Below are 27,942 nucleotides of genomic sequence, written 5' to 3' on the forward strand. Positions count from 1 at the left end.
CCTTTGTCAGTAAGATATATAATCTACCCAATGAGTCATATTGAAAGCTATTTATTATAATAAAAGTTCTCTCATTTCAGAAAATCAGAGAAATACCTCAAGGTTTCACAGAGAGAATTGAGGAAGAGATCAAACACATACGAACAGGTAACGTGTGTGCCATGGGGCAACGTTCATTAGATACAACGTGTAGGCGGGCTAAAAGGTTGGGAGTCTGTTTTGGCAAATTTGGAAAGGGTGGAAGAGGAGGGAGGGGGGGGGGGTGACAAAGACTTCTGTTTTTCTAATAAAACCACTTTTTGGTCTTATTGATTTGGGGGGGGGGGGTCAGACAGTCATTTATAAGGGTCATTTAGCCCAAATGGACTGATGAAAAATTGATACAGAATTTTCAAAATTTACAAACATTTATGCACCATTCTTCCAAGTTCTCTCAAGGTAAACTTTAATACAACGTACACATGCACGTGTTATAAATTATCTGTCATAATTAAAAACTTCCCTTGAGACATTCCACTCTTTATTTTTGGTTAACTTTGGAAAATGACTACTATAATTAATATTAAACATTAAACTTGACAGTGACACATATCTTTTCTTTTTTTATTAACTGTATCTTTTCTAGCCGTAGCATTCTTGAGCATGTTGAAGCGTGAACGAGGTTTGTCATGTGACACATTCTGTACCTGCATGCCAAATATAGACTAGGGAGGCTTGGAAATAACAATAAAACATCTAAAAATAAATTTACTTACTAGTAATTAATACTTATATTCCTTATTGAAATTGTTAAAAAGTGATGGTTTTAGAATAACGTTACACACAAACATGGGGTTTATACATACACCTACCTAGCTCGTTGCTTTGGAAATAGGATTGTATCGGGTGGTAAAGAAATATAATCCCCTCATAAAATAATTTTATTTTTGTAATGAACTGGTTTGGATAAGGATATATATTGTATATGGTTAACAGATATCTACATGTTAATAATGTTTACTTAGTCGTTTTCTTTATAAACAATTATTATATTGATAGTTACATATGCTGTACATGTACTAAAATAACAATTACGGATGTTCTGACCGTTGATTCTTAAATTCTTTGTGAATGAATATTTTTAATTGCTCAAAATATTGAAGAAGTAATTGACTAATTTAGAAAAATGTAAGAATTCAATAATTTTCTTGCGTATGTTTTGATATCTGTTTGATTAGCGAATTTTTTTTGTTCATCGTTTTTCAGCACATAAACGTGTACAGGAGGATGATTTCCGCACTGTCGACCCCGCCACTTGTTCAGCTTTGGTGCTACCCGATTTCTGCTACGTCACGGATATTTCAACAAACACTTGTATATCGTCTTCAGCCCCCGACGCTTTTCCCACCATCAGTGTTGAAATTAAGGTGAGTAACAGTATGGTTTTAAAGTTTACTTGGAAAACCATCTCGCCTTTAGAGCAGAAATTCAAGACGAAGCTACTTCTGTATGGCACAATTCTGACCACTTTTGTCTAATCTGTAAATATAGAGGAGAGAATTTCGTCTGTATATGTAATTGAACCTGTAACCACTTAGTATCTATATCGTCACAGTACCACTTGATCATATACAAGACCACATTCAGTATCTGTCATATGGGCATTATCAATTTCAAAACACACGCTATCGGAACACTGTTTTGCTTTGTGTTAGGACACCCATGTACATTTCACATCTGTTGTGTTAGAGTTGCATTGGCTGTAACTGGAGAAACACGGAATACCTGAGTCAGAGTCGTGTTCTCTCTCAGGTGTAAGTTGTCACCTGTAATTAGAGCCCTGATTAGAAACACTGCTAAATCTGACACTAGCAATACATGTACTGTTGGTAAAATCGAGCGTTTCAGCTGAACCATTTACCTAATGTGCAATGTGTTTCCTTTCAGCCAAAGAAAGGTTTTATCCCTCTCTCCGCACTGAATAACGACTCTTCCACCATGAAAACTGGAGTCTGCAAATTCTGCATGCACCAGAGATTAAAGGTGAGAAATTGGAGGAAAATGCACCAAGCAAATGTACATCATTAAGCAAGAAAATAAGTTGTGTGCATGAAGTTCATTAGATACATATAGAGCAGTGAAACTTGCATGAAAATAAATGAAATTGTACCCTCTCCCCACATGGTACCCCAGCACCCCTCAAACCACAGAAAAGCAAACCCCAAATTGTACCCCAAAATACTGAGAATGAGGTAATGTGTTTTTTCTGGTGTAAAGACGTCATCTTGTTTGTGCTACCTGCATAGATGCCATTATCCAATATCAAGTGTTTTGAAAACTTGTTTGGTGTTCGATGTTTTGTTCCCTATCTTGTATGTAAACACAGGAAAGATATTGCACAGAGGCCGTACAGTGGTCTCTTTCTTTCTCCGTGGGAGCATCTGCTTGATTTAATGTTACATAACAACAATGGAAGCATTGTCAATAAATGTCTGCATGCGGTTAATAAGCTGACAGTATAATAAGATCAACACATACATGTAATGGGAGGGAGGTGGATCCATGGATGATGGGAAGAAGAAACAAATGATAGATAGATAAAAAGTTAGAAGTGTAAAATCTGAAATAAAAATTTGATTAGGAAAGTGAATGGTATAGAGACTTAAGGAAGAGAAAGATTGACAACTGATTCCGGAACAGTTGAAAGGGAAGGGGTGTAAGATTTAAGTGCAGAGATAGGAGAGAGACAGACACACAGGCGTAGAGAGAGAGATGCATGTAAGCATCACATTTCACAACATGGGCAAGAGAATTCTAACTATCAAGCCTTTTGCAGTATTTTATGATAACCATTGTGCCCATATGTTGTTTGCTGATCATTATAACTTGCTACATAATTACCGGTATAATAATGTTTGTGAGAGACATGCTTATTTAGTGTAATATACTGAAAACAGGGTACAAATGATCTTAATGAGTCTGGCGTTGTCTGACACAGTGTATCTAATGCAGCGTGTATTAGCTGTGCATGACAAGAAATGCTGTCAAAGCCAACAGCTGTTATTGTAGTTGCTTGTTACAGATAGGATTGCTGTAGGTCATGTGATATATTGGGATAGGACCTGTATGTTCTTAGAAAAACTTTGAAGGCCCTTACATCAATTTTAATGATCAGTCTGCAAAATTGATTCAGAGAAAATTGGTCAATCAATGGTGAATATTGAAGGGTTCTTATTCATTCCTGTTTTACTTCGTGACCTTACCAAAAAATCTGTTCAGTCATTACTGGTTTGAACAAATAAGTAGGCCGTTTGGTTGATAAAATAAAGAGAAGGAGTGACCATAGAAAAAAAGAGGCTACATTTTATATATATTTAGACACTGTTTATGAGTGAGGGAAGAACAAATTCATAGAAGTCCATTGTATATTTATCAAAAATATCTTAAATTGTTTATTTGGAGATTTAAGAAGCCTTTTGTTCATTCACCCTGTCTGAAGTTTATGTTTTGAAATAGAGGGGTCTTTGTATTGCTAGCATGACCTCTGGTTATCGGCCAGGTTCAGATGTTTACAAATACGCTGGTTGACTGCCCAGACTTAATCCTGGCTTTCGACGGTGTTCATAAACTCGGTGACATCCAATCTTTAAAGAAGGATTTATTTATTTCCAATTGAAAAGGAGATCTCGGTTTTGGGTCACGGCGATTACGTTATTTACCCTCCGCGAGATCCTCGTACTCAGATCATTTGGACAGGTTCTTTAAGTAGCTTCCTTTGTTCGCTCTGTGATTCGTCATCCAGTTTGTCAATTTAAAGCGTTCTTTTTACCTACCTGTGGGGGTTTTGTTCTGTTTCACCTGGAAATTTACGTCGGCTTATATTTACCTCAATCAGATAGGGATTTGTTTAGGAAGGTTATTTTTTTTTTAACAAAGGTGAAAATTTACATATGAGTAGTGATATGGGCAAAGACATTTAAATGAGTACGACAGACAATAATAGTACTATGGGTTACACCCAGAGTTTTTGTTTCGGAATGTGTTATGTTTACATATTGGGTCATAGTTGATAAATATACCTAAAAAAGTTTTAGCTTAGAAAAGAATGTGAAAAATATGAAAAATATAAAAAAGTATCAATTAAATTTCATGAGTTTACAACAAAACCAGGGACATACCACACTTTGAAGTGTGATAGCTGTCCAGAAATTATATGAATAAATACTTCCTAATGTATTAATCGGGACTTCTTTTGATTTATTCAGTACATATAGCATCAATTGTTTATAAAGAAAGCAGACTAGAGAATCGTATACTCTTCAGTAGGATAATTTTTGTTCACTTTGAATTTATTTTCCTGAATTATGCTAATGATTTTTATAAAAGCAAGGGAATCACATTTACTTAACAGAAAATTTCATTATTTCACAAGAATTTGAGCATTAGAATTATGATGGTTTCAAGATATTGTAACAAAAAGTCGCTTGTTCATTTTGGTCTTAATGTCCTTCCACCGCTGTACTTGTTTAGTGGTCGTTTATCACCTGTCGTTTTTCTGATGACAGGGGGACTCCGGGATCATTGAGGGGGAAATCCAGGGGATAAATCTGGGGCCTTTGTTATCTTAAGTGGCAGCTTATGAAAGATGAAGACTATCACCCAAAATAAATATTTTTGTCAAGATAAAGGACCCAAACACCTTGGGGGTCGGGTTGTTTACAAAGATGGCAGATCGGGGCCCAAGATATCATCTGGGCAGTGTATACTATTGCCACTGGGTGATTGACATCAATGGCCTGGACATCAGCCCTATTGCACCTGAAGATACAGGTGTATTTTTTTTTACTGTACTAGTTGAAAGGCCTGGGTCAACGTGGGTAATGATTATATAGATGTGCAGATGTAGTTGTACATTATGTTTATAGTGTACATGGTTATGCCATAGTTGACCCCTGGGGAGTTCAATGTGTGACCTTAATGATCTGAGTGATTATGATTCAGAACTTTGATATATATCCTGGTCGACCAAGATGATTGGTACATGTACATATTGTGGAATACATGTGCTTTTATGAAGAAAAAAATATATATACTCGGAGGCTTTCCTTTGTAAAGCCATTTGAGAGAGTTGTCTGCCCATTTCTTGTGCTTCTGTATTGATATGAAAATTTAACCCTTTTCCTGATTTAGTTCAGTATTGATAAAAAAAAATCCCTTTGGCAAATAAATTCTAGTGGTATAGAACAGCTAGATTAGATATATAAAACCAAAGAACAGATTAACAAAAACTAGTTGTCACGATTTCCACACTTTTGTTTAAAGAGATCATGCTTTATCACATACTTACTCTAAACTAATTAATATTGGCAAGCTTTAGGGAGCATTTACAATAAAGTGTGAAAATAGGGCCATGCAGACTCTAAGTATAGAAAAACAAGACACTTTGACAACAAGGGCTTTAAATTGCTCTGGAATCCCCAGGAGTTGCTAGCTGTGTTAGTCGACCATTGTAGCACTGTGCATGTGTGTCAATAATTACATGGACTTAGAGCAATTAACAGTACATTATGTAGCAGTTTGTTTGGACAAGAAAAACCTACAGCTTCTATAAAGTCTGCTTAAATTCTTTTATTTGAATAACGAACTTGAATAATTTTAGCCCCTGTAGATGGTATCAATATAGTTATTAATAGCAAATTGCCATTGTTCAACACTTAATAATTAAGGGATAGTTTATGAAAGAAATGAAAAAAATTTTACATGCTGGGAGAGGATTATTACCTTGTTCTTTATACCCCTTGGTAATTGAATCAGGAAATTGATTCAAATTTTAAGTAGAATTATGAGAATTTTTTTATAAATCATTCAATAGTTATAATGATCACAAAGTCATGTCATATAAGTCATTATTATGTAACAAAGGGGTCGATAACGTGATTTTCACTATTTCCTGTTTTTGTTTTGATAAGAATTCTCTGTAGTGCAAATTATAAGAGAAAAATACTGGATTTTGAGCCATTAACAAAGATTTAAAGAGTTGGAATGGCTTGTTTGTGTTGTCTTAATTAATTTACACGTGACGTCTGCACGTTTTTGAAACAACTCAATTAATGTCTTCATTTACATGTATATATAATTAATTATCACCTTGTTGTATAATATACAGAAGTCCAGCTGACAGAAATTGGAATTATTGTGGGTTGGCTTTGTTTTTGTTAACTGTGAGAATAAAAAATTCAGAAAGATTATCAAGAATGAGGTTAACATATAGCAGCTGTAACATTAATGTATATGGAGTCCGGTCAAGTCGTACACAGACCAACTCGTATACAGGTCAACTCGTATACAAATATTTCCGTATAAACAACCAAAAATCAGCTCGTATACAAAAATTCCTGGTGTGTTTAACAGAAAGTCAACTCGTATACAAAAATTTCATATGCCTATATAATTTATGTCAATTGAAATATTAATATGATAATAAATATAACAAATGCTGCACGCCAGTCATGAGTCAAATATTCTTACAACAGATGATGTACCAGTATTTAAGAAAATATCATAAAATATGTTACAGCAAAAGATGACTTTCATTGTCTAGAACGGTGATTAGTATAGGCTAACGTTAATGACTCAAAAATACCTTGTATACGAGCTGACTTTTGTTTTTTTATGCGGAAGTGTTTGTATACGAGTTGACCTGTATACGAGTTGGTCTGTGTACGACTTGACTGTAAATCATGTATATAGAATTTTTCTCCTGTTGATTCAGTAAAACCCTTTTTTTTTTCTTACAAAAAACCAAAATTTTATCAATGGGTGAATCTACATTTTTGTTATAAAGTCCTTGTTTAATGGATAAGAGATCAAGCTATTTCGAGGATTTGGTTTTGTTTTCTCTCCAGTTATTTGATGTTTTGTGGTTTTGCATGATTATACAAGGTCGATCTGCTCCGAAAAAAAAAAATAGAAGCGCCATTAGGAGCAATATCCTGAAAAAGTTGTGTAACGGAAATGTGGAACAACTTGACATCACTGGTCGTGGCAGTCCTGTTATACTATTGAATCACGTGTTTTGGGGAAAGATTGATCATAGGACTATGAATGATGATGAATAATGAAGATATACTGTATGTAGGTGTTGATTGGAAAGTAATATTGTTCTGTGCAACCATATAGCAATTAACACATACTGAGTAGCTTTCTAAGGAAAAGTCAGCAAACTGTGAATGAAACTTGAAAAATTACGATACTGATACAGGTTGCAGAGTGCAGCAGGTGGATTTGGGTTCCTAATAATTTGATATTTGATTGGTCTCAAAAGCTCTATGTCTTTTCATCATCTGTATTGAAACATTTCAATCTGTATAGTGGTTGATTAATATTATGGTTAATATTCAGGGTACAACATGCCGTTATATAATTTGTATCATACACAAGTCTTCAAGTTTAGAAATTTGGTTTTGGAATTCAGTTTTGATAGAAAATTTGCTGGTGTATACCAATACCTGAACTACTTTTTTAACACAATTATCTAGTAATGTTAAACATCATTGCATATCAGCATTAAACCTGACGAAAAAACTCTTACTATGTATGTATGTATATGGATGAAATGTGTTTATATGTCAATCAAACACATTAGTTTGTCATGACGGGGAAACATCTAGAGATTAATCTGCTTGTGTTTGCATTCTATATGTATACACGTCACAATAGCGTAATTTCTATTGTTTAGGTGAAATACACTGGTGACACTCAATGGCTCTATCGTCGATCTCTCAAATTTCTTGATCTCTCGAAGTGAAATCACGTTGCTGATCGATTTTTAGGTGGAATATATCAGAAATTGTGAAGTTTATTAAAATCCAAATAATAGTCATTGCATGTCATTATGGTAAAATGATTGATGGAAATTGCTACCACCAAAACCTCATCATTATAATGTTATTAATTGTCAAAACACTATGTTTTTCTATCCATCTTTTGTAAATTTTTCAGCCAGTGGTTTACTAAATAGATTCATATTCTTTGTTGATAGATATGCTGTATGAACTATGTATTATATGATAATATATTATATTAGGATATGAGGTATCAAAGTTTTTGTACTAATAACTGGATTCAACAGTTCACAATTTTTGAAAATTAAATTGTAGGTAATTGATCAATTGCGCCATGACTCAACATAAGTCTGAAACAGATAGAGCAGTGTTCATTCAGGCGAGGTTTTCTTACTGTTGAAAGAATAGTTGCGACACAGGACTTAATAGGTCATACATATAGACGGTGCCGTAACTTTTGGGCAATAAATCATAATCTTCGTAGGAAGTGGGCAATGTAAGAGACACTTTAGAATCTTGGGATATGACTTGTGGTTTTTCTTATTCGGATGACCAAGCCTGGTAGTCACCATCCATCGTGTTTACGTCTTGCAAGCAATAATTTTTGACGTGTCAGAAGTTTTTATGAAGTTGTAATGAATTTATTGACCCGTAGATGTTTGATCTGCTTATAGAGTGGCTTTTTAGTCTTGACAAATGTGTAATGGCATATTATTCAAAAAGCGACATTGTCTTGCAATGGAGACAATAATCATGAATAGAAATTAGCAATCCTTTCCGTTAAATTAGTATGACAAATGTTTTGCTGATCAGAATGTTCTAGTCTAAGAGCCGATAATTATGAAAGGAAGTCGAAACTTAAATATATGAACTTATTGACACCAAAAGACGTTGTCATGTTCATAACATCCTGTTTATTGAATTGATGCAGATGTACCGTTAATTTCTTTTCTTCAGACTCGGCATGTATTCACACCTGCACCTGTGTAAAATGATTATTTTTAATCTTTGATTTGCCAGGACTTAGTAGCATCCTTGCTTAATTAGAAGATTGTTCACCTGAAAGATGACATCATGAAATTTAGCCATCTTTAATTATTCTACGATTGATGGAAAACTTCTAGAACAAAAAAAGATAGACTTTGGGAAGGAATAGGATGGGGGGATTGATTATGAGTGGAGGCAACATTGATGGATAGCCTTGATTCTTTAGGATAATTATTGAAACACCATTTACTTATTTTTTACTTACATATTTAAGTTTATTACAACCTTTCTTGTGAAGGCATATTATCAGTACGTAGGAAATCAATCAATATATTTATTTTTTTTTTGGGGGGGGGGGATATAACTGTCTTTCAAGACTGTTGATTTTACCATTTTAGATAAACCCTTTTTTTTAACATGATTTATTTGTTACTTCCTTGAAGGTATTTGAAATGTTGAGTACATAGAGACACCAAAAATTGGCAAATTTACTAATCGAAGATTAATGATCATGTAATATATGGTAAGTGTATACAGTAGTACATGTATAGATTAATGAACATATAAATCTTAACTTGTCTGTCAATAGAATATTGATATGTTTAAAAAAAAATTGAAATGAATACTTTTAGTTGGAATACATATTTATGTGTAAATCATAAAACACCAAGTAAAACATATCATTTTGCAAAGGAGGTCTAATTTAAATATGAGATTAATGCATGCACTCCTTAGAGATATTCCCTTGGAGTTCCCTGAAGGAGCACAGGGTTTCGAATCTTGTATGGTAATTATAAGAAGTTATCGACCAGTACGAGTGGGATGGAAAGGTTATAGAATTTGCCTGAACTTGGAAGTGATAGGTGTCTGTTCTCTCACACCTAGAGGGATCGACTTATAATCTGTAGGAGACGGAGTTGACTCACGTGTCAGCCTCAAATAAGCGTCAGAAAAACAAGTGTACGTGACAGAGATAGCAAGGGTCCTGTTCTAGAATGAAGAGTCTTCCCCAGCAGGCATCCTCTGTATCAGGGGAGGTGTGAATTAATTTTTATATATTTAACATTTATACTGTGAAACACATCCAAACTCCAGTTTGACTCCGACCAGACTAAAAGCAGACATTGTAGAATATACTCATATTTAGAGTCGAAAATTACTAAAATGTTTTTAATACATAACTTTTGTGATGAAATTTTTAAAAGAGAATATAAATATTTCTGCAGAATGTTTGTATTTTTCATTTCTAGGCAATCAGGGTCAACTGTTTAAAAAAAGGAAAATATATTTTTACTACCGTAACAATTCTATTTTTAGTTAATGGTCTAGCATGTACTAGCCAGAACTTTAGAAGGAATTTTAATGCCAAAAACAGCGAAATCAAATGAGACATGTACATCTTTATGAATATATGTATATGATTTGAATTGAAATTTTAGTCTGTTTGTGTTAATACATTGGTAATATTAATTGTAGTGCTTAATTTGTTAAGACAGTAATGCATGGACAAAACAGAATCGGTAAATGGTACATCTGCAAGCATCTGACTGACTTCTACGTTACTAGGGCTAAGCTGTATACTCTAAACCAACTATTATTCGTGACGACTTAATTTCGCGATTTAGCAGAGATGAACTGGTTCGCGGCAACTAATCCTTATCCACACCTGTTTTTTATTACAACTTTATGGTAAATACTGGTTCCGGGCCAGAAATATTCGCTACAGACGAACCTTGTGAAAAAAAATTTTGCACGCTAATAAAAGTTCATGGTTTGCAGTATGTTAAAAATATTGTTAGTTACCACAGAAAAAAAACTGTTTGGCTCTGCTTCTGTTTTAGCTTAAGTTAATTTTTAAGAATGGTAGTAATTACTGTTTCATTTTGTGTTGTTTGGCAAAATCAACATGTCAGAAAGTGTACTTTCTGCTCGCCCTAGAATACTGGTAGTTGATTTCAAGAGAAGTGAACTTGATAAAATCCCTAGCATATTTTTATGATGTTTATGTGATTACAAGCTTGCATTACAAGCTTTCAGTCCACATTCACAACATAAGGAGGGGGTAATAATGGTTACAATAAAATGCAGTTTCGTGACTCCCAGCTATTGAATTAGACCACTCAGGAATCAGGATGCACTAGGGTTGGCTTTAAGAGCTGCACTCTGTGCATGATCAGCATGAAGAGAAAACTTCCATTATAGTGGTTTTGTCCACAGCTTGTGGTTTTAGATGTTGTTTATACTGCCGAATCTTCACAATGGAATATTGTACACTCTGTAAAATTATAGCTTTTAAAGAGTAACTGTGAGGGTTAATTTTTTACTTTATATGGTATAGTGTATAATTTTGTCTATAATAAGGGAATATGTTAAAACAGCATTTAAGCTGTGAATTCAAGATCGTTTCAATTTTGATGGTAAAAGTGTTGTTTGACGTTGTCCCATTTAATAAAGTATCTCTCATCTAGAGGCTAAAGTCTTTAGTTTCTGTGTCATCAGATCTATTTTTAGACGGTACAAACTCAATTAAAGTTGATAAGGAAAGGTACTTTAAAGTTTAACTTGGCACAGGTTTGTCATGGTGTATTGCACCACAACAGCGCAAGATGTGAATTCACTTAAGTGATGAAATATTTGTGAATTTAGCTAAAAAAAATCAATCAACCATACATGCATATTCACTTGGCATGCATGGGGAAAATACTGATTAAAGGTTCTTTTTAATCAGATAAAGACTTTGAATGTACTTATGATAAGTTTTTGTTCATAGGTGTCAATTGCTCTTTGTTCAGGATTAGTATTAGTGTCTCGTGTTTGACCTAGATTTATGGCATTATCAGTCAGATCTGCTGCACTTTGGCAACTTTTGTAGAGAGGTAAAAAAAAAAAACCAAATTAACTCAATTATGGGAAGTTGTATTATAACAAAACATATGCTAAAAATGTAAAGGAAGATTTTTATCAAGTTTTCAATGCAAGATGATTTTGCAGTAAATGTGTAGATCTGTTATCTAGCTCATTAATTGTAATTTGTTTTTATTACAAATTCAAATATTACATTCAAAAAGTTTAACATTCTCGGAAAAGCCTAGGTGTTCATAAATTTCAAAAATATATTAATATAACTTTAGAAAAAAATTATTAAACAATTAATTTATGAATGAGTTAATTAAGTGCTGATACTGGTATGCTATTGATTTTGACATATTTACAGTTCTTTAGGGTAGGGTTAATATGGGTACATATGCAAACTGTGAGTTAATGACTTCCTGAAATACACTGATATTTTCTATCTGTTGAGCTGCAGAACGTGGGTAAGAATTACTAAAAATAAAGTCGACTTCTACAATATTTCGTAATCAAGGAAGCCTTCTTATTTAAGATCCTGACCAATGTAATACAGGAGTCATGTCCTCAGAGTGGAGATGAGATCGGTCCGTATTTTACCGATAAATGTCCTCATAAGATCACCTGTCCGTCCATTAAGTAACTGCGCAAAAAATACAGTTGTAAAAGCTATACTGACTGGACAGGTCAGGTAAAGATGGTCGTAACTAATTATGTGACAGCGGAGTTGATTTATCACGTTACCTAAAAGAGCTGGCTTCTTAAAGAACCGCAGATATGTTTTCCTGACAATTTGTATGCGAACATGATTCAATGACGCTGTGTTACGTTCATTTTGCGTTTTAAATTTATTTGAAGATTTTTGACATGCGTAAAACCACATTTCTTAACCTAATTTATTTTTTTTTTATTTTTTTTACCTTTAATTTGTTTCGTTTCTTTTGGTCTCAACCTTTATTTTACATTGTTATGGTTACGAAAAATGTTTACCTCCATAATATAATATGATAATCATTACTGTTTTATTTATAAGCCTTGTCATGAATTACAATTTCAGAATAAATCTATATACTAAATGTACGTATTATGAAAGTAAACAATATAATACTGGGTATACTCATAAAAATTTTTGTGACTCTCTTTAATTACTCTCTTTATTATAAGATCGAGGCTTGTTGCCCAAATTTTCCCTAAATTCAAATTGAAAAATATTTAACTAAGTTAGAGTTCATAAGCATTATATTTAAACAGTTGAATTCTCAAAAAAACAAATGCTGTCTAATACAATATGTATTTATCAAATTGATTAATGCTGATGACTTTCAAAATTATACAATAGAGCCATTGTTAAACTGTTTTAATTAGGTTTGTAAGGGTTTTTTGGTCAAAACTAAAATGATTCCAGCAATTAATTGTTCCTGGGGTTATGTTTCCTCATCTTGTGGTATAGCTTGTTTACAGAAACGTTGTGTTATTGCAGTTTTAAGCGAGCTAATATAATGCATGTGAATGCATTTTTGGGAACTGACATTAAAAAAATGTAAAAATAATCTGTATTTAAAGTCAGGTGTGACGCAGAGCATTACTAAGGATTCATGTACTGAATATAATTGAAATAGGAAGTTTTATTTTACGTGGTCTCAGGTAGATTGTGTTAGATTTCAATAAAAATATGGATTGATATTATTGAATTTGGTTTTATTTTATGAAATTAACCTGATGTCCTTACTAATTACAATTTAGTATTAAAAGAAGTACCTAGTATGTAATTAATAAATGATGTATTGAATATAAAGATGCATTTTTTTTCAACTCTTTGAGTCTGATACATTAATTGTATTATATTTCAAGCAATATAAGGGTAAACATATACTGGTATTTAAGCCACATGCATTGATATAGTGTTGAAATATGAAGAAAAAAAATCATAATTACAATGCTGGCTACCAGCAATCCTATGTAAAAAGTTTTTTGTGAATGATATTGCAGCTAGACCAAAATATCTTTCTTTGATCCATTTTTATACTGTAGTGGTTCATAAAAAAATGAATACCAGTAAAAAAAAATAGACTAATGTAGGTAGGAAAGATCAGGAATATATTTGCGTTTTTAAGGTTTAAAGACCTATTATTCTACCATATTACCGACACAAAATTATATAAAAAAGAAACTGACAAAGACTGAATGAACTGATTTATCAATCAGAAATATAGATTGTCTCTGCCAATAGCCAAGGACAAACCTGACTCAGATTTATTTGTTCATTTGTCAAGGTTTTGCGATTCTTTTTTTTGTTGTAAACAGATTTTTTTTTTCGTTACAAAAATAAGGAATGTCCTTCACTCATAGACTGTTCCACTTAGTATGATCACGTTTGCAAAATGGATTTTTTAAATTAAGTTACCGCACGCTGGAAGCAAAATCGTGGTGCAGCTTTTCAAAATACAATGACTATGCTCTGTTTCAGTCTAATTGCAGTATGTGTTATATGTCAAAGAAGAAGAAACATATTGAAATCTTTGAGAAAAAAAAATCTGTCTGCGTGATTCTCAATTTAAAGAAAAACAATAAAGTGTTTCGATCATTGAACTTTTTACTCTATTGAACGAGAAAATTAAGTTTTCATTCTTAAGCAGTTTTTTTTATGAACTTGTTGGACGTTCAGAATGTATTTTGACTCATACAGAGCTATTGTAATCACTGTAATCATGGCAGTAATTAGCCAAGACTGAAATATTAATTTATGTTTTTTTTAACTCTCATGATAAGTCACTTGATCTATTATTGTGGATAAATGTTGTTATTCACAACCAGAATTTAATTATAATGTGTCGACAGTGCCCAAGTCTTATACATTCAATATATAAAAGAAACCATTTGACACCGGGAACCTTAGTATATATGACGTCTTTGAAACGATAACCTGTTTGGTCTACATTAATTTCATACTGTTTTGCCTGGTACCCTTGCAGTCGGTATTTATATAAGGCTCGAATGCTGTAAATGCATGAATGTTTCTTGCCAGTAATTAAGTACTTGGAACATAATGCATCACAGGGGCATTAGTATTATCAAACCATATTTCAGTCAGCCACTTCTATAACACATTTCAGTCCTGATCTCGCCTTACATGAGAGGTCACACAGAGTTCACAGTACACGGTTATAGCAATGTCAAGGTCATCTGGATGTTTACTACCAAACAGAGGCTATGATTTATTAACAGAACAATAAAGACTATTGGTGATTGTTAAGTTTATGTGAATTTTAAGTCGGTGTACTTGGAAATCAATTGTATACAGTAATTGATGTCATACCGGTAGATGTTTATAATTTTGTTATAAATCTTGTTTAAGTTAATATTTTTAACAGTGAAATAATGATGTATATTAATGCCTAACAAAAAATGTTGTCACCACATCGAACAGTTTTCCAAAAGATATGAATTTCCAATCGATGAGAAAAAAGAGACATACATTGTTCACATTTTAGTTATGACTGTCCTCCATTTTGTGTAAAGTTCGGAATCTATCATAGCTAGGTTTTTAGGATAGAAATCTACTTCTTCATGAGTTTTGCATGGAAATTTTGTATATATAGCCAAGTGTATATATAAAAAATGACATGAATTTCATGAGCTTTTAGTAACTGTACATGTGATTCATGACAAATGTTTTTCTAATAATCAGATTTGCATGAACTTTTGAACACATTGAATATCGTAATTCATTGTTCATGAGTTATTTTAGGAATCCTTATAATGACACATCGTTTAATAACTACATGCAGTTGTACTACCAAAAGTAAAGATACGGTATTTAACCAAACTAAATTTATTGAACAGCAATCTCTTTCATATAAATTTCTTAGAGAGTCTTATTTTGTCATGCATGTACAAAGACAAAAACAGGATCTGTTGGAATAAATTTTCGCCATTAAATGTATGTGCTTTAATTTATTTACTAAATTAAGCGATTCTGCTTTTAACCGAATCCTGATCAGGCTGGCTAAGGGCCTTAATTGTTTTCCTTGCAGCCAAACTTTTTGCGGAAACTCATGGCATATGATATATGAGTTATATGCAAATGAAGTATTTTTATAGGTATTGTAATAAGTTCTAAACATGAAATTCATTATAATTATAAATTCTTGTCATTTGCTCCTGCAAAGGTCTGCTTTTGTGTTTACCAGTAAATTATTTAAGTTATTTATAGCTCAAGTCTTGTGTCAGCTTTAAAGGTTTCTAGGTCAGTTGCATTGTAAGAGGACCGAAAAAGAAAGGACTTGAAAGTTTGTTCAAATGTTTAAACAACATCTGAATGGGTCTCTGTATATATTAGGTCTTCAGTTACTTAATGGAAACTCCATGTCATATTGAAGCTTCGAATGGGATAATTGTACAGTGACAGAACTTCAAAAAATATGTCTGAACCCCACCCCACACCCCCACCTTTCATCCGCAATCCACCCCACCTCCTCTTTAGGTCTTCTGAAATCGTTGGAAGAAGGTTTTATATTTTTATTTGGTTTCCATACTCGATGGAGTCAAATTAAAATATCTTCATCAATATATATCTTATGTTTCATATTGTTAGAAAATTATTCTGTATTTTTAAATTTTTAAAAAAGTTTACTTTTACAACATTTACAAAAATACTTCTTACATGTTAAGGATTGACAGATAAAGACTTTTTTAAACATGTTTAATACTAGCAGTGTTGACAAACACGACCAAAGATTTGATGTCAAAGTTCATCGTCGTCAAAGTTCACCGTCATTATTTCTCTATTTTTCAGGCCAAAGAGGGGCGATGGACCACGACCAGTCATTATTGTCCGCTCGATTTATTCTCAGGGTAAGTGTCTGTCGCGGGGGCCCCCAGGGTGATTAGATTTCACAATAACTGGGGGGTTGTCACCAACTTCAGCAGGTAGGACCGACAATGGCCTGAACAATGGTCCTTAAAACGGCAGCTGGTCCATATTTGACAATGATGTCTCAAAAGCAGCGCTGACGGTATCGCTGGGCCTGAATGCAAACTGACACTTAAGTGACAATTCTATTCTTTGCCACCTTTCGTTGGCGATCTTTCTCAGCATTCTAGGACTGCGTTACAGCACGTGTACAAATTTAAGCAAATGATTTTAAGAAAATTAGAGTTGGGAAAGTAATCATTTGGGACCGTTGGTGTTATTGAAATTTTTTTTTTTTTAAAGTCTCATTCACTGGGTTTTTTTTTTTTTACATTATGAGAGCCTATTATAGTATGCTGAATTGAATACAGTTGTATGATGATTCTTTCAGAGGGGGGGATGGGGGGTGGGTGTAAAAGTGACAGATGGTGGATGAATAAAAACTGTTATCTGAATTTGTGGAAATTAAGATCAGTTAACATGTTTAATGGAATGGATAGTGCCCCAATCCACAGAGAAGTTAATAAAATTCTGTTTTTAAATCCCTTTGTTTACCAAGATAATCTGTTTATTGATTATAGTGACCTGATCATGCAGCACTTCAAGTTGGTGAAACAGATGAGGAGAATTTTTAAAATGTGTAGAACTTGTGCATAGTACATTCCTAAATTAATAACTTGTTGTTTTTCGTAAACACTTGAAATTTTTGGCAGAAGGCCAATTAATGGCCTAATATTTGTTTTCTGTATTGTAAATAGTTGTGCAAGTTCGTCATAATAATATTCATAAAAGAAAATTGTATGATATTTTGGTTCAATCAGTAACAATAATGAATGGAGAGAGAGAAAAAAAATTCACAAAAATCCTTTAATCTAAATTCCAAATGATTCCCAGTTCTAATTACTATATCCAGAAATTATATACTAATGTTTTGATAACAGCTGGTGTTTGATATATATGCAGCTAGTCATTAATGATGCAGATATATGTGTATTATGAAATTGATCAAATTTTGTTTATTCACTTATCATCCTTATCGGTGACATAAGTGTCGATATTGAAACATCTGTTGATTCTAGAACATTGTATCTTCCAAGTTTATATTCCGTAGGCGAAATAATTAGCAGCTGCTTTTTTAATACAGGTCAATAGAGGTACTAGCTGTTGTCAGACATTAATAAATAAAAAAGGCATATATACATGTACTCAAATACCATGCATTTAATTATCACTTCTAGAAATGTTATAGCATAAAAAATAATTTCTTTTGAAAGATTATATTAATTATATTTCAAGTTCAAATAGATTTTCTAGATGGAAAATACATAAGTCCCAAGATTTCTTTATCTTATGATAAAGAATTTTTTTTTTGGGGGGGGGGGGGGGGGTTACAAGATCTACAGATTCTTTTTTGTGATTCTAGCTCCCTTCACCTTTCTGGTTGAGTAACTCTATGATTTATCCCTGCTGCCAGCAAGTCTGTGTTTTTTATTTTGTTTTATTATATAAAGCACTATACTCCTGTTTTATGCTGTAATAATATTAAACCAGCACTGCTTGTCCAAAAGTCATAGAAAACATATACATAAGTCGACTGTATATGGCCCAACACTTCTCCATACACCTATATACCTATACAAGTACTAAGACAGATTTGACAGCTAAAAGCAGCTATATAGTCCATTCACCATGTATGTAAGGGCCATCAAATCTTGATGCATCTCCACATAAAAACCTATGGGCCGACTGGGATATAGGGACTCATGATGAATGTCCATAATCACATGCAAGCCCCTGGACACAGATCGGACAGGACTGAGGGGGCCCTTAGTGCATTTTGTGTATTCGGTTTTTAGGTCGTTCAATCTTATCGTCGTCGTAAGAGCACCCCCCTTAGGTTGGTGTTTTGTACATAGGTATCATTAAGCGGACACTCACACTTAAATACATGTCGCTGAGGTAATACCTGTGCATGTACCTGTGTAGATTGATTATCCTAGATTTAGTTAATCCACTGAGTAATCAAATGCTATCAGCTGACAAATATGACCTCGGAAATCTTTTGACTCATGAAATCGACAAATATATATGTACCGGTATAGTTAACAGGCAAAGATTATTCCTTTATTTTTGATCGCATATACATATATTATACCTTGGGGCCTGGCAATTACCAAATGTTCTTCACCCTATCATTAACAGAAAGTATGCCTATTGACCGATATGGATGGGGAAACTGTTTATATTTTTGTGTAATAAAAAGGGTTGATCAATTTGGCAAGAGCCTTGGGTTTAACTGAGATTTATTCGAAGATGGCAGGAATTGACGTCAGATATTGACATCAGACCTCAAAGATACCTTGGTCGTGAACCCCTGTATTATGGAATCAGCTGATTCTCCATTGATGGCTATTATTGATCCCAGTGTTAGCTAGGCTGTATATTCTGGGGCACACAGCACAGATTATAAGGAGCAGGAAATTGTGTTTGACCATTATCAGAAATGAGTGGGAAGTTGGTATGTTAATGCAACATTATACAGGGCCACTGGGGGCATTATAATGTTAATGAAATGTGGTAGATCTATGTCGGTGATTGCATGGAAACCCACAGAGAGAGAGAGAGAGGAGAGAGAGAGAGAGGAAAAAGAATGTTTTTTCTTAATATACATGTGTATATACATTTATCATTGGAGCAATCATAAATGACTAAACTTACAAAGTGTGTTTGATATCATTTAATTTACAAGGCTTTACAGTGCACTTTAAAAATCTCATGTAAAATAATTGCAATACAGTCTGCAATACAAGAGAGAGAGAGAGAGAGAGAGAGCAAATTTGAAAACAAAAGAAATTCTGGAGAGACTGTTCATACTCATTTAGGGTTTTAGTTCTGACATCCATTTGTTTTGTTTTACCATTAGTTTCACCGGAATATTAGTCTCGCCCTTTGGTTTTTATTACCATTCAGAGAGTTCATTTGAGTTAATCAGATTGATGTTGATATGTGGCCCTTCAGAAACCTGCAGGCAATGTCGGTGTAAGATCTCAGGGTATTATCTGATCCATATGTTGTTACAAGTTACAAACTTTAGAGTCAGTTTTGTTCTAAACTTAACTGGAGTTAATTATCCTGTTACATGTATTTGGTAAAATCACACATTTAGGTTATACCCCCCCCCCCCCCCCCCCCACACACACACAACCATTTTCCAACCCCCCCTCCCAAATATTTTGTAACTGAAAGATATGTTTGTTGTTGATTCAGTGGTGTTTTAATTTCGATCGACATTCATGTTTACTATAAAATGGCAGTGCAACTTTATCAATCTTAATCAGTTTTAAAAAAAACCCACTTATTTCAACCTCTTATAAGTCCATGAAACTTAATACAAGTATTACACTTATGTTTGCTATGAGCTGCTTCTTCTAATTATACTCATGAGTATTCTAGAAGAATTAATTGTGCAAGGATTAAAATATTAAGATATGAAATTGAAGTATTACACTTATGTTTGCTATGAGCTGCTTCTTCTAATTATACTCATGAGTATTCTAGAAGAATTAATTGTGCAATGATTAAAATATTAAGGTATGGAATTGCTGGGTGGTTTATTTATAGCTGTACTCTCTCTCTGTTGTTTCTTGGAGAACATCGCTTTGTTTGTAACTGTTTAGGTAGGATTGAGTAAAACTCTTTAATTATCATAAAGTATATAATCTCTTGTAAGAGGATTAATAATAAAAATGCCAACCTAAATGAGGCTAAGACTTTCAATCCATTTATTTACAGTGTAATTGTATGTACCCTTGTTTGGTCTGTCAGATTATTGCATAACTTTGTTGACACAGACACACTTTTATATCTTTCTCTCTGAAGCAGACTTGTATAGGCCAGAAGAGAGCTAGTCCATAATACAACAAATCTGCTGAGTAAGCAAATCAAATATTGCCCCAAGACCCAAGGCAGAGAAAATCTCACTTCCCACCCTAAATTTAATAATAATAAAAAAAAAACCCCACATTTTTACACTGTATTGATTTATTTCCGTTCGGAAAACATTTTACATGAAAAATATAATTACTAACTTATAGAATGCTTAAGGTTTCGTCAAAGTCAAATTTGGAAGAATAAGTAATATCTTAAATTGGTTGACTATTTTAAGAGTCATACATCATCTGCACATCAAAATCTTTGTAATGAGTTGCAGAATTCAGATTTTATGATACCAGTATCATTCAAACTTTCTTTAAGAAACTACTGACCTTTAATAATTAAAGTCTTGAAAAAAATCCTCTTCCATTCTTAGTCTTTCTTTTTTCTTCAAATAAAGAAAAAATGGTTTAAAAACTCTGAAACTATAGTCTATTGAGTGATATAACAACATACAAATTAGATAAAGGAGAAAAACTATGAAAATATGAAGTGAGTGTCATTGGTATATGAAATGAAATTGTGAAAGTGGAACTACTTTTTGAAGAAAAAGTATGGAAGCCCAAAAGATCTATTACCATAATAAACTTTCTGGTACATATGTATATAGTTTACAATAAAGAGGAGAATCCTTACAAATTATTAGCTAATTCTTAAACAGTACCTTTTATTTCTGCTTTTCCTTGATAAAGGATCCGTCAGCATCCTACCACCTCGTGTTTTTCTAACAGCCACCCTTGTATTGGGGGGTGAATACTGAAATATATATATAATATATATTGTAAAAGAATGATGTCAAAATCAATGAATTAAGATAGATATGAAACTTCATTAAAGTTACAACATGCATGGTTATGTTTCATAATGTAATTATAAAGGACTAGAGAAAAAAAAACCTTGAAAAGAACACCAATTACAAGTAAATGACAGTATTAGAAAGGCATTTTATATATGTACTTAGATTTGCACTGAAAAAAAAAACACAGCACAAAATTAACGCAATGCTCTAATTTCATTGTCACACTTATAATTTGGTGATAGTTAATGTTGTTCTTCATTATAATAATTCCTATTATCACTCTTGGGTTAGAAATGTGTGCATAAAGGGATAAACCGCATACACACTCTTGGGTTAGAAATGTGTGCACAAAGGGATAAACCGCATACACACTCTTGGGTTAGAAATGTGTGCACAAACGGATAAACCGCATACACACTCTTGGGTTAGAAATGTGTGCACAAAGGGATAAACCGCATACACACTCTTGGGTTAGAAATGTGTGCACAAAGCGATAAACCGCATACACACTCTTGGGTTAGAAATGTGTGCACAAACGGATAAATCGCATACATACCCAAACCCCAGGTTCCCTTATGCCTGGACTTTTCCCTTCCCGAGGAGAAGCTAATTCAGGTAACAATGATGTGTGATAAAAATCTTTGAGCTTTGGCAGCATTATGTTCCAAAGATCCTCATTCCTGTATATTCTCTCGATGAAAAGATGGTAGGGATTCAGAGTGCGAACCACAAAGTCTATCCACTCTGTTCCACAAATGTTCATAAGCCCTTGACATTGATAGTAATAATCGTGATTCTCCTTTAAGGATAATTTTCCATTTCTATACTGCAAACAAAATGACCTTATTTTGTCTGCAGCTTCAAAAAGATTTAAAGGCTTATTATGAACGAGGTTCTTTATCTCTATAAGGCCCTTCTTTCCATCAGAGGTATACACAAAACCATCAGGACTTGCTGCTAGGAAGTTGTTGTTATGATCAATTACCAATCCTGAGTCCTTCACTATTACATTCTCATTCTCTTCAGCTTTTCTGAGTTTGTATTCCTCTATAGTAGATCTTTCCTGTAGAAGTCCATTTCTAGTATGTCTATTTCCTTTAAAATTAGAATACAGTAGAGATTTCACCAAGTTTTTAACTGGGATAGATGGTCTACGCCGATAAACTTTTCCAAAATTAGAGGCAGTTAATCGTTTTCTTCTCTCAGAATGCCACAGACCTGATGAAGATTGTTTAGAAGTGGAACTCTGGATCTTTGCTATCTGGGTTGAAGAGACGCATACATGTTTGTTAAGGAATTCTTGCTTTTTTGATTCTAAGTCTGATGCCGATATATCTTCAGTAACCTCAGTGGCATCCTCTCCATATGCTCTTTTAGCTTTTGTGGTTGTACTTTGCTTTAGATTCCTTAATTTCTTCAAAAATCTGTTTTTCTTTGTTTGCGGCTTCATTTGATGTTTCTTACTTTGGGCCAGCTTCACTTCCTGTCTTTGGAAAACTTTAGTAAAAAAAGATCCTGCATGTGTAGCTGTGGATTCTTTCCAAACATTTGGAGACCACTGTGGTCCATAGTTCATACGCAAAGCACCACCATAACACCGAGCATGCCATGACCCTCTGTTGCATAGATTGTGAATCTTTCCACCATCAAACTTGCACCTTATGTGCATCCAAGACTCTGCAATGTTTGTTGTGGTGTTGCCAATCAGACGTTCAGCCTTCTCTGCTATTTTCATTAAAAGAATAGAAACATCCTGAATGATAAATTTTTCAACATCATGAAAGTCAAAGCTACAATAACGAGACTTCTCTAACTCTTCTGCACTTGCACCTTCTTCCCAGAATGTAATCTGCTCTTCAAAGATATTCTCAAAGTTTGCGCCATCATCAGCAATACCTTCATTTTGTTCGATTTGAATTTGTAAATTATCAGCAGTTGAGGTTGAAGTTGACACCTTACAAAAGTCTGAACAATTTGAATGGTTACCAAAAACATGATGTACAGAATTCAGAATATCATGTTTAAGGTGAGCAACTGCAGCTGATGTGGTAAGTTCTTTGTTCTCCCTCTGTTTTGCTCTGACACGTATTGCACATCTTACTGCAGAAACTAGCTGTACTCTAACTTTTTTTGTAAGATTATGCCTTCCTTTGTAAAGGGGGTTATTCATTACGAGCTTCTCAAGGTTGGATCTGTAACACTTACAAACATGATTTGCACACTCTTCTTTCTGAACACCCCTGCCCCACTCTGGTACTTCCTCTCTAATTTTGGCATATACAGACGAGTCCCCATCACCAACTATACGCATGTACCGTAAACCATGTTTAGTCTCTGCTTCTTTAAACCCTTCCACAATAATGTCACTTTCCATGGATTGACTATCTGAATCCCAGTTCTTGAAACAATCGTGTTGTTGTGGTTCTACCATCTTATTCTTGGCTGTTTGGCACACATAACAGTATTTATTTCTAACCCCTATATGCAGCAGTTTTCCTGTCTCTTTACCAATGATAATGGCTACACCTCCAAGAGCATTATAGCTGTGTTTGTGTGTCCGTTTTGACCATCCACCATCTGTAATAACAGTTATTGCAGGAACCTCATGATGGTAATCACCCCTTTCTACTGCCAAAGCTCTCTCTTCTGCCCCTGCTTCCAATATGTTACTCTCAAGAGCAGAAAGCCACCATTCTCCAACCTCCTTCTCTATAGCTGTAAACGATGTAGAAGACAGGCCTGGGGAGTTCATAGTACAAAGAATTTCATTAAGGTGGGATGGCCCATTTCCCGTTGTCATGCTTCCCCACACTGCACGTACATTTATGTCAAATCTAAAATCATAATTTATAGGAGTTTGCAAGGCACAAGAAGAGAATAATTAAATAAAACAAATGGCCTACGGGCCACATCGCTTACTAATTAAACAACAGTTTTTTGTAACATTCTATTTAATTTTTTAAAACATTTTCCCTATTTATTTTTTTTGTTAAACTTTAAAACCCTCTTGTGGCCAAAGTATTAATTCGGGATCACATTTTTAACACAAGATGTAACAAGATGTAATTATAATCGGGGCGATTATAGAGTCTCCAAAAGGAACGAGGCCATCATTGGGAGTAAGGATGACCCACATGGGTCAAACTTTACAGACAAAAAGATATAGAACTTGATTACTTTTATTTCCGAAGTTACATGATGTTCCCCAGGGGTCCTTTACTATACATTAGGTGAACCAACAAGACCCATGGAACAAGAATAATTTTGGTTAAGGGGTTTGGATCTTAACAGTTTTCAAGATATTCGGGCACTTCCTGTTTGAGGGGGGTCAAGACCACCCCCAGGGCCCATGACCTACATACCATTTGATGCCCCTAACACATGGAACAAGAATATATATATGGTTTAGGGATCAGGATACTAACAGTTTCTGAGATATATGGTCATTTCCAATATCCTGGGGGTTGGGATGACCCCAGGGGTCAGATCTAATAAAGCCTATATATTGCCTCTAACAGTCAATATATGATTATGAAAACCGTATATAATCATCTTTGTCCATTTTCAAGTTATTACCATTTACAATAGAGTCTACGATTTTCCCCATAAGGTTCAGTGTTTTCACCCTTTTGACCCCCCATAAAAGTGGTTGGCCAACCCCAAATGAGAAAAATCAAACCAGGGTGCACAACTAGATATGCAGGCCTAACGTATCCTAGAGTTTTGTATAATTCTGTTCAGACATCTCTGAGAAATGCAACAGATAAATTCAGAGCAGCAAAGAAGAAGAATAATAAGAGGAAGAACCGTACAAAAACTTAATTAAATAGAGAATCCTTAGTGCTGTGTTTACTCCTTGGTTTAATGTTTATGAACCAAACAATATTATTTTTTATTTTATTTTCAACACTTGGTTTTCAAAAACTCTAATCATAAACATGCTCCTTAATACTGTGATAATTTATCTCTAAAAAATTAAAATATTAGTTTATAAGCATTTGTAACAATATCATATATGGAAATATTTTTGAAGTTTATGACTAAATGACCTTTGACAACAACAGTTGATCTTATATAAAATCAGAGGGAATTAATATCACATAACATTTTATTGCATTTGCACATAGACTTTTAGAAATGCTATTTGTAAATTATTGTTTAGCTTTTCTAAATCACCCCTTTTAATAGGAATAGATTCATGAATTTAACAAACCTTAGTTCTTACACTACAGTGTGGTGTTGTTTATAAAGTACATGTCTTTTGACATACAACTATCAAGAACATTTTAAGGCAACCTCTATCAATTCAAAATCATCTATATATCTCTTTGAAAGAAATATTGTCCTCCATTTGAACAAATCTTATCCCCTTTACTACAGTACCAATGTAAAAAGATCAATAACAGATATTCATGTAGAGGTGATATATATAGCAAAAACTGTGCTGTGTTACAGCAGACCTAAATTATATATCATTTTTATTAAGAGTAAGCAGTATCTATTATCATTATTGGTACATGTATGGGACATTAATATAATAAAGGATGGGTGTATATCTTCTTTTTTTAGATTATTCATAAGATATTCATAACTTCCTACAAAGTAAATTTAACAAACAATATTAATTCAAATTTCAACATGATCAAATACATTATCATATAATTCACTAAACCTGACTATGTTTTCAAATAGTGATTGAAATTCAGTTTATTTGAAATACTACTGTAATCAAAATCTAATGAAGAAACCCTCATTGAAAATTCAGTCATATATACTTTGTGATTTGTACCTCTTTCTTTCACTTTTTCAATATTCTGAGCTTACACTATCATGTTTTGTGAAAAGTTTACAATTTCAACAAAATCGGACAGCAGAGATAGCAGGTGCATGATGTTAAAAGAAATACTTATTTTACCTAATGCAATTATATCATTAAAAGTTATTGTTGATAAAGACAACCCCTAACAATTATGAGTTGCCTAATAGAAATCTGATATTGGATTGTTTTAATGAAAATGAGTTTTTTTTTACACACTTAGAAACTCATATATTTTAAAATCACTATTACTTAGAATAGTTGATCATTTTCAAATGTAGATTATAATAGTAAAGAATAAAATTGAACATGTTCAAAGTTTTAGAGTCAAATGCATTTCTAAATTGGCCGTCCGAAACTCAAAAAAAACAAAAATAAAATTAATGTGCTATATATATATATATATATGACACATTGATCATGTTTCAAAACATTTTGTTCTGCTAAAGAGTAGATAATCATTCCTTTTACAAATTCACAGAGACAGCATCCTATGAGTGGTAGCTTATTGCCATTCTCATTGAGCATGAATATTTTAATGAGCATTTAATTTTGATGTGAAACATGGTAAAGAACTTATTCTGCATGATATGAGACCAATTGATTTTGGACCTTTTTTAATTAAACATTTTCTTATTAAAGACTCTTTATAAATACTGGTAGCTAATGAATGCATGTCATTGAGCATCTATTGTTTCTCAGGGCCTAAACTCATGTTTTGATTTTCATTTTTACACAATCCAAAAATAAATAATCATAATAATGAGAGATATTTACAAATTTATAAATAAAATTGTAAAATAAATCTTTTTTGAATATAATCAAAGCCTGTGTATACCTCCGTGATCCTGGAATGCGAGGACTTGTTTCAAATTTAAAATGTTTTTTACACCCATTGCACTGAACAGCAAATACACTGGCTAAACCAAGGTTTCTTGTTTCTGTCAATGCAGTTATCGGTGCTTTTCCAGTGGATGCAAGGGCAATGGCATCAACACATTGGCATGCATGCAAAGTCACTTCATTTACATGGCTTTGTAAAGTAGTAAGATTAATTATTCTGTATCCATCTGGATACACCTGTTTTACTTTCTTAATAGAAAGTCTAATAGAGTGATTATCATTTAATATAGTAGAAATATATGACACTTTTCTACCAGTACCAATAGAATGTTTTTTCCACAGCTTCTTGATTTTGATTTTAATATGTTTGCCACTTGGTCGGCTTCTTTTTAAGATGTAGTGTGGTCTTCCATGGTGTTTCTCTTTTCTACGCTTTTGGTGTACACCTTTTCCTTTACCAAACACACGCGAGGTTTTCTTTTTGCTACCCATGCTTATACATGTAACAAGTGTACAGTAGACTACACTTTTCCCTTCCGGTATTCCATATATTTACTTTTGTAATTTTGATAATTAAATAAATTTCATTTTACATGACAGTTGTATGTGCACACATTTCATACCCATATATATAGCTAACTGTTAAAAAAAATAAAATTTACTAGCTTTAATGAGCAAAATGTTGTGGCCCAAAACACGGTCCTTAGCAAAGAGAGAGCATGTGGGGATCAGATGATATGTGTACGATTCTTGGTATTAATTTATTTCTGATTTCTGCAAAAAACGTACTTAAAGTTCCATTTTCAAAATATGCAACAATGAAAAAAAGCAAATACCTTTTGCAGTCGCTCTAAGTCTCGAAATCTGCAAAGTTTACATCCATGTGATGAAAGATCAACCACTTTTTCTTTAACCGGAAGTCTTTTCTCTAGAAAAAGTTATTTTCGTATTTTTTCGTACAGCAAAATTAATTCTTAAAACA

The 27,942-nt window shown here is 33.4% G+C and overlaps 3 protein-coding genes across 4 annotated transcripts in view; 1 reads left to right on the plus strand and 2 right to left on the minus strand.

Annotated features, from left to right (window-relative positions):
- Positions 1-27,942, minus strand: part of LOC105340065 (aldose reductase-related protein 2) — a 56,109-nt gene that overhangs the window by 24,750 nt on the left and 3,417 nt on the right. The gene's annotated exons all lie outside the window — the stretch shown is intronic.
- Positions 1-27,942, plus strand: part of LOC105340067 (inositol-pentakisphosphate 2-kinase) — a 41,890-nt gene that overhangs the window by 4,986 nt on the left and 8,962 nt on the right. The window contains exons 4-7 of the mRNA XM_011445904.4: positions 81-147; positions 1,246-1,406; positions 1,927-2,022; positions 16,453-16,511. Coding sequence (XP_011444206.4) covers positions 81-147; positions 1,246-1,406; positions 1,927-2,022; positions 16,453-16,511 — 383 coding nt within the window. The remainder of the gene's footprint in view (positions 1-80; positions 148-1,245; positions 1,407-1,926; positions 2,023-16,452; positions 16,512-27,942) is intronic.
- On the minus strand, positions 20,665-27,936 carry LOC105341115 (uncharacterized). 2 transcript variants are annotated; one of them, XM_066081874.1, is made up of 3 exons: positions 21,858-23,524; positions 21,167-21,258; positions 20,665-20,890 (listed from the first exon to the last, which is right to left on the minus strand). In XM_066081874.1, exons 1-3 carry the CDS (start codon positions 23,469-23,471, stop codon positions 20,875-20,877), a joined length of 1,722 nt encoding a protein of 573 aa, XP_065937946.1. In that variant the 5' UTR covers positions 23,472-23,524; the 3' UTR covers positions 20,665-20,874. The 2 variants fall into 2 exon arrangements, 1 of the variants encoding a protein (XP_065937946.1); XR_004599238.2 differs by lacking the exon at positions 21,858-23,524 and adding an exon at positions 27,797-27,936 and having other exon boundaries at positions 20,679-20,890.

The sequence above is a fragment of the Magallana gigas genome, chromosome 4, assembly GCF_963853765.1.
Source record: "Magallana gigas chromosome 4, xbMagGiga1.1, whole genome shotgun sequence".
NCBI classification, from domain to species: Eukaryota; Metazoa; Mollusca; class Bivalvia; order Ostreida; family Ostreidae; genus Magallana; species Magallana gigas.

Bases quoted from the DNA above. Each gene is read 5' to 3' on its own strand.
- LOC105341115 (XM_066081874.1), bottom strand. From the start codon at position 23,471: ATGAATAACCCCCTTTACAAAGGAAGGCATAATCTTACAAAAAAAGTT. The intron at 21,259-21,857 runs GTATGTATGCGA...TATATATTTCAG, and splicing joins TAAGGGAACCTGGGGTTTGG to TATTCACCCCCCAATACAAG.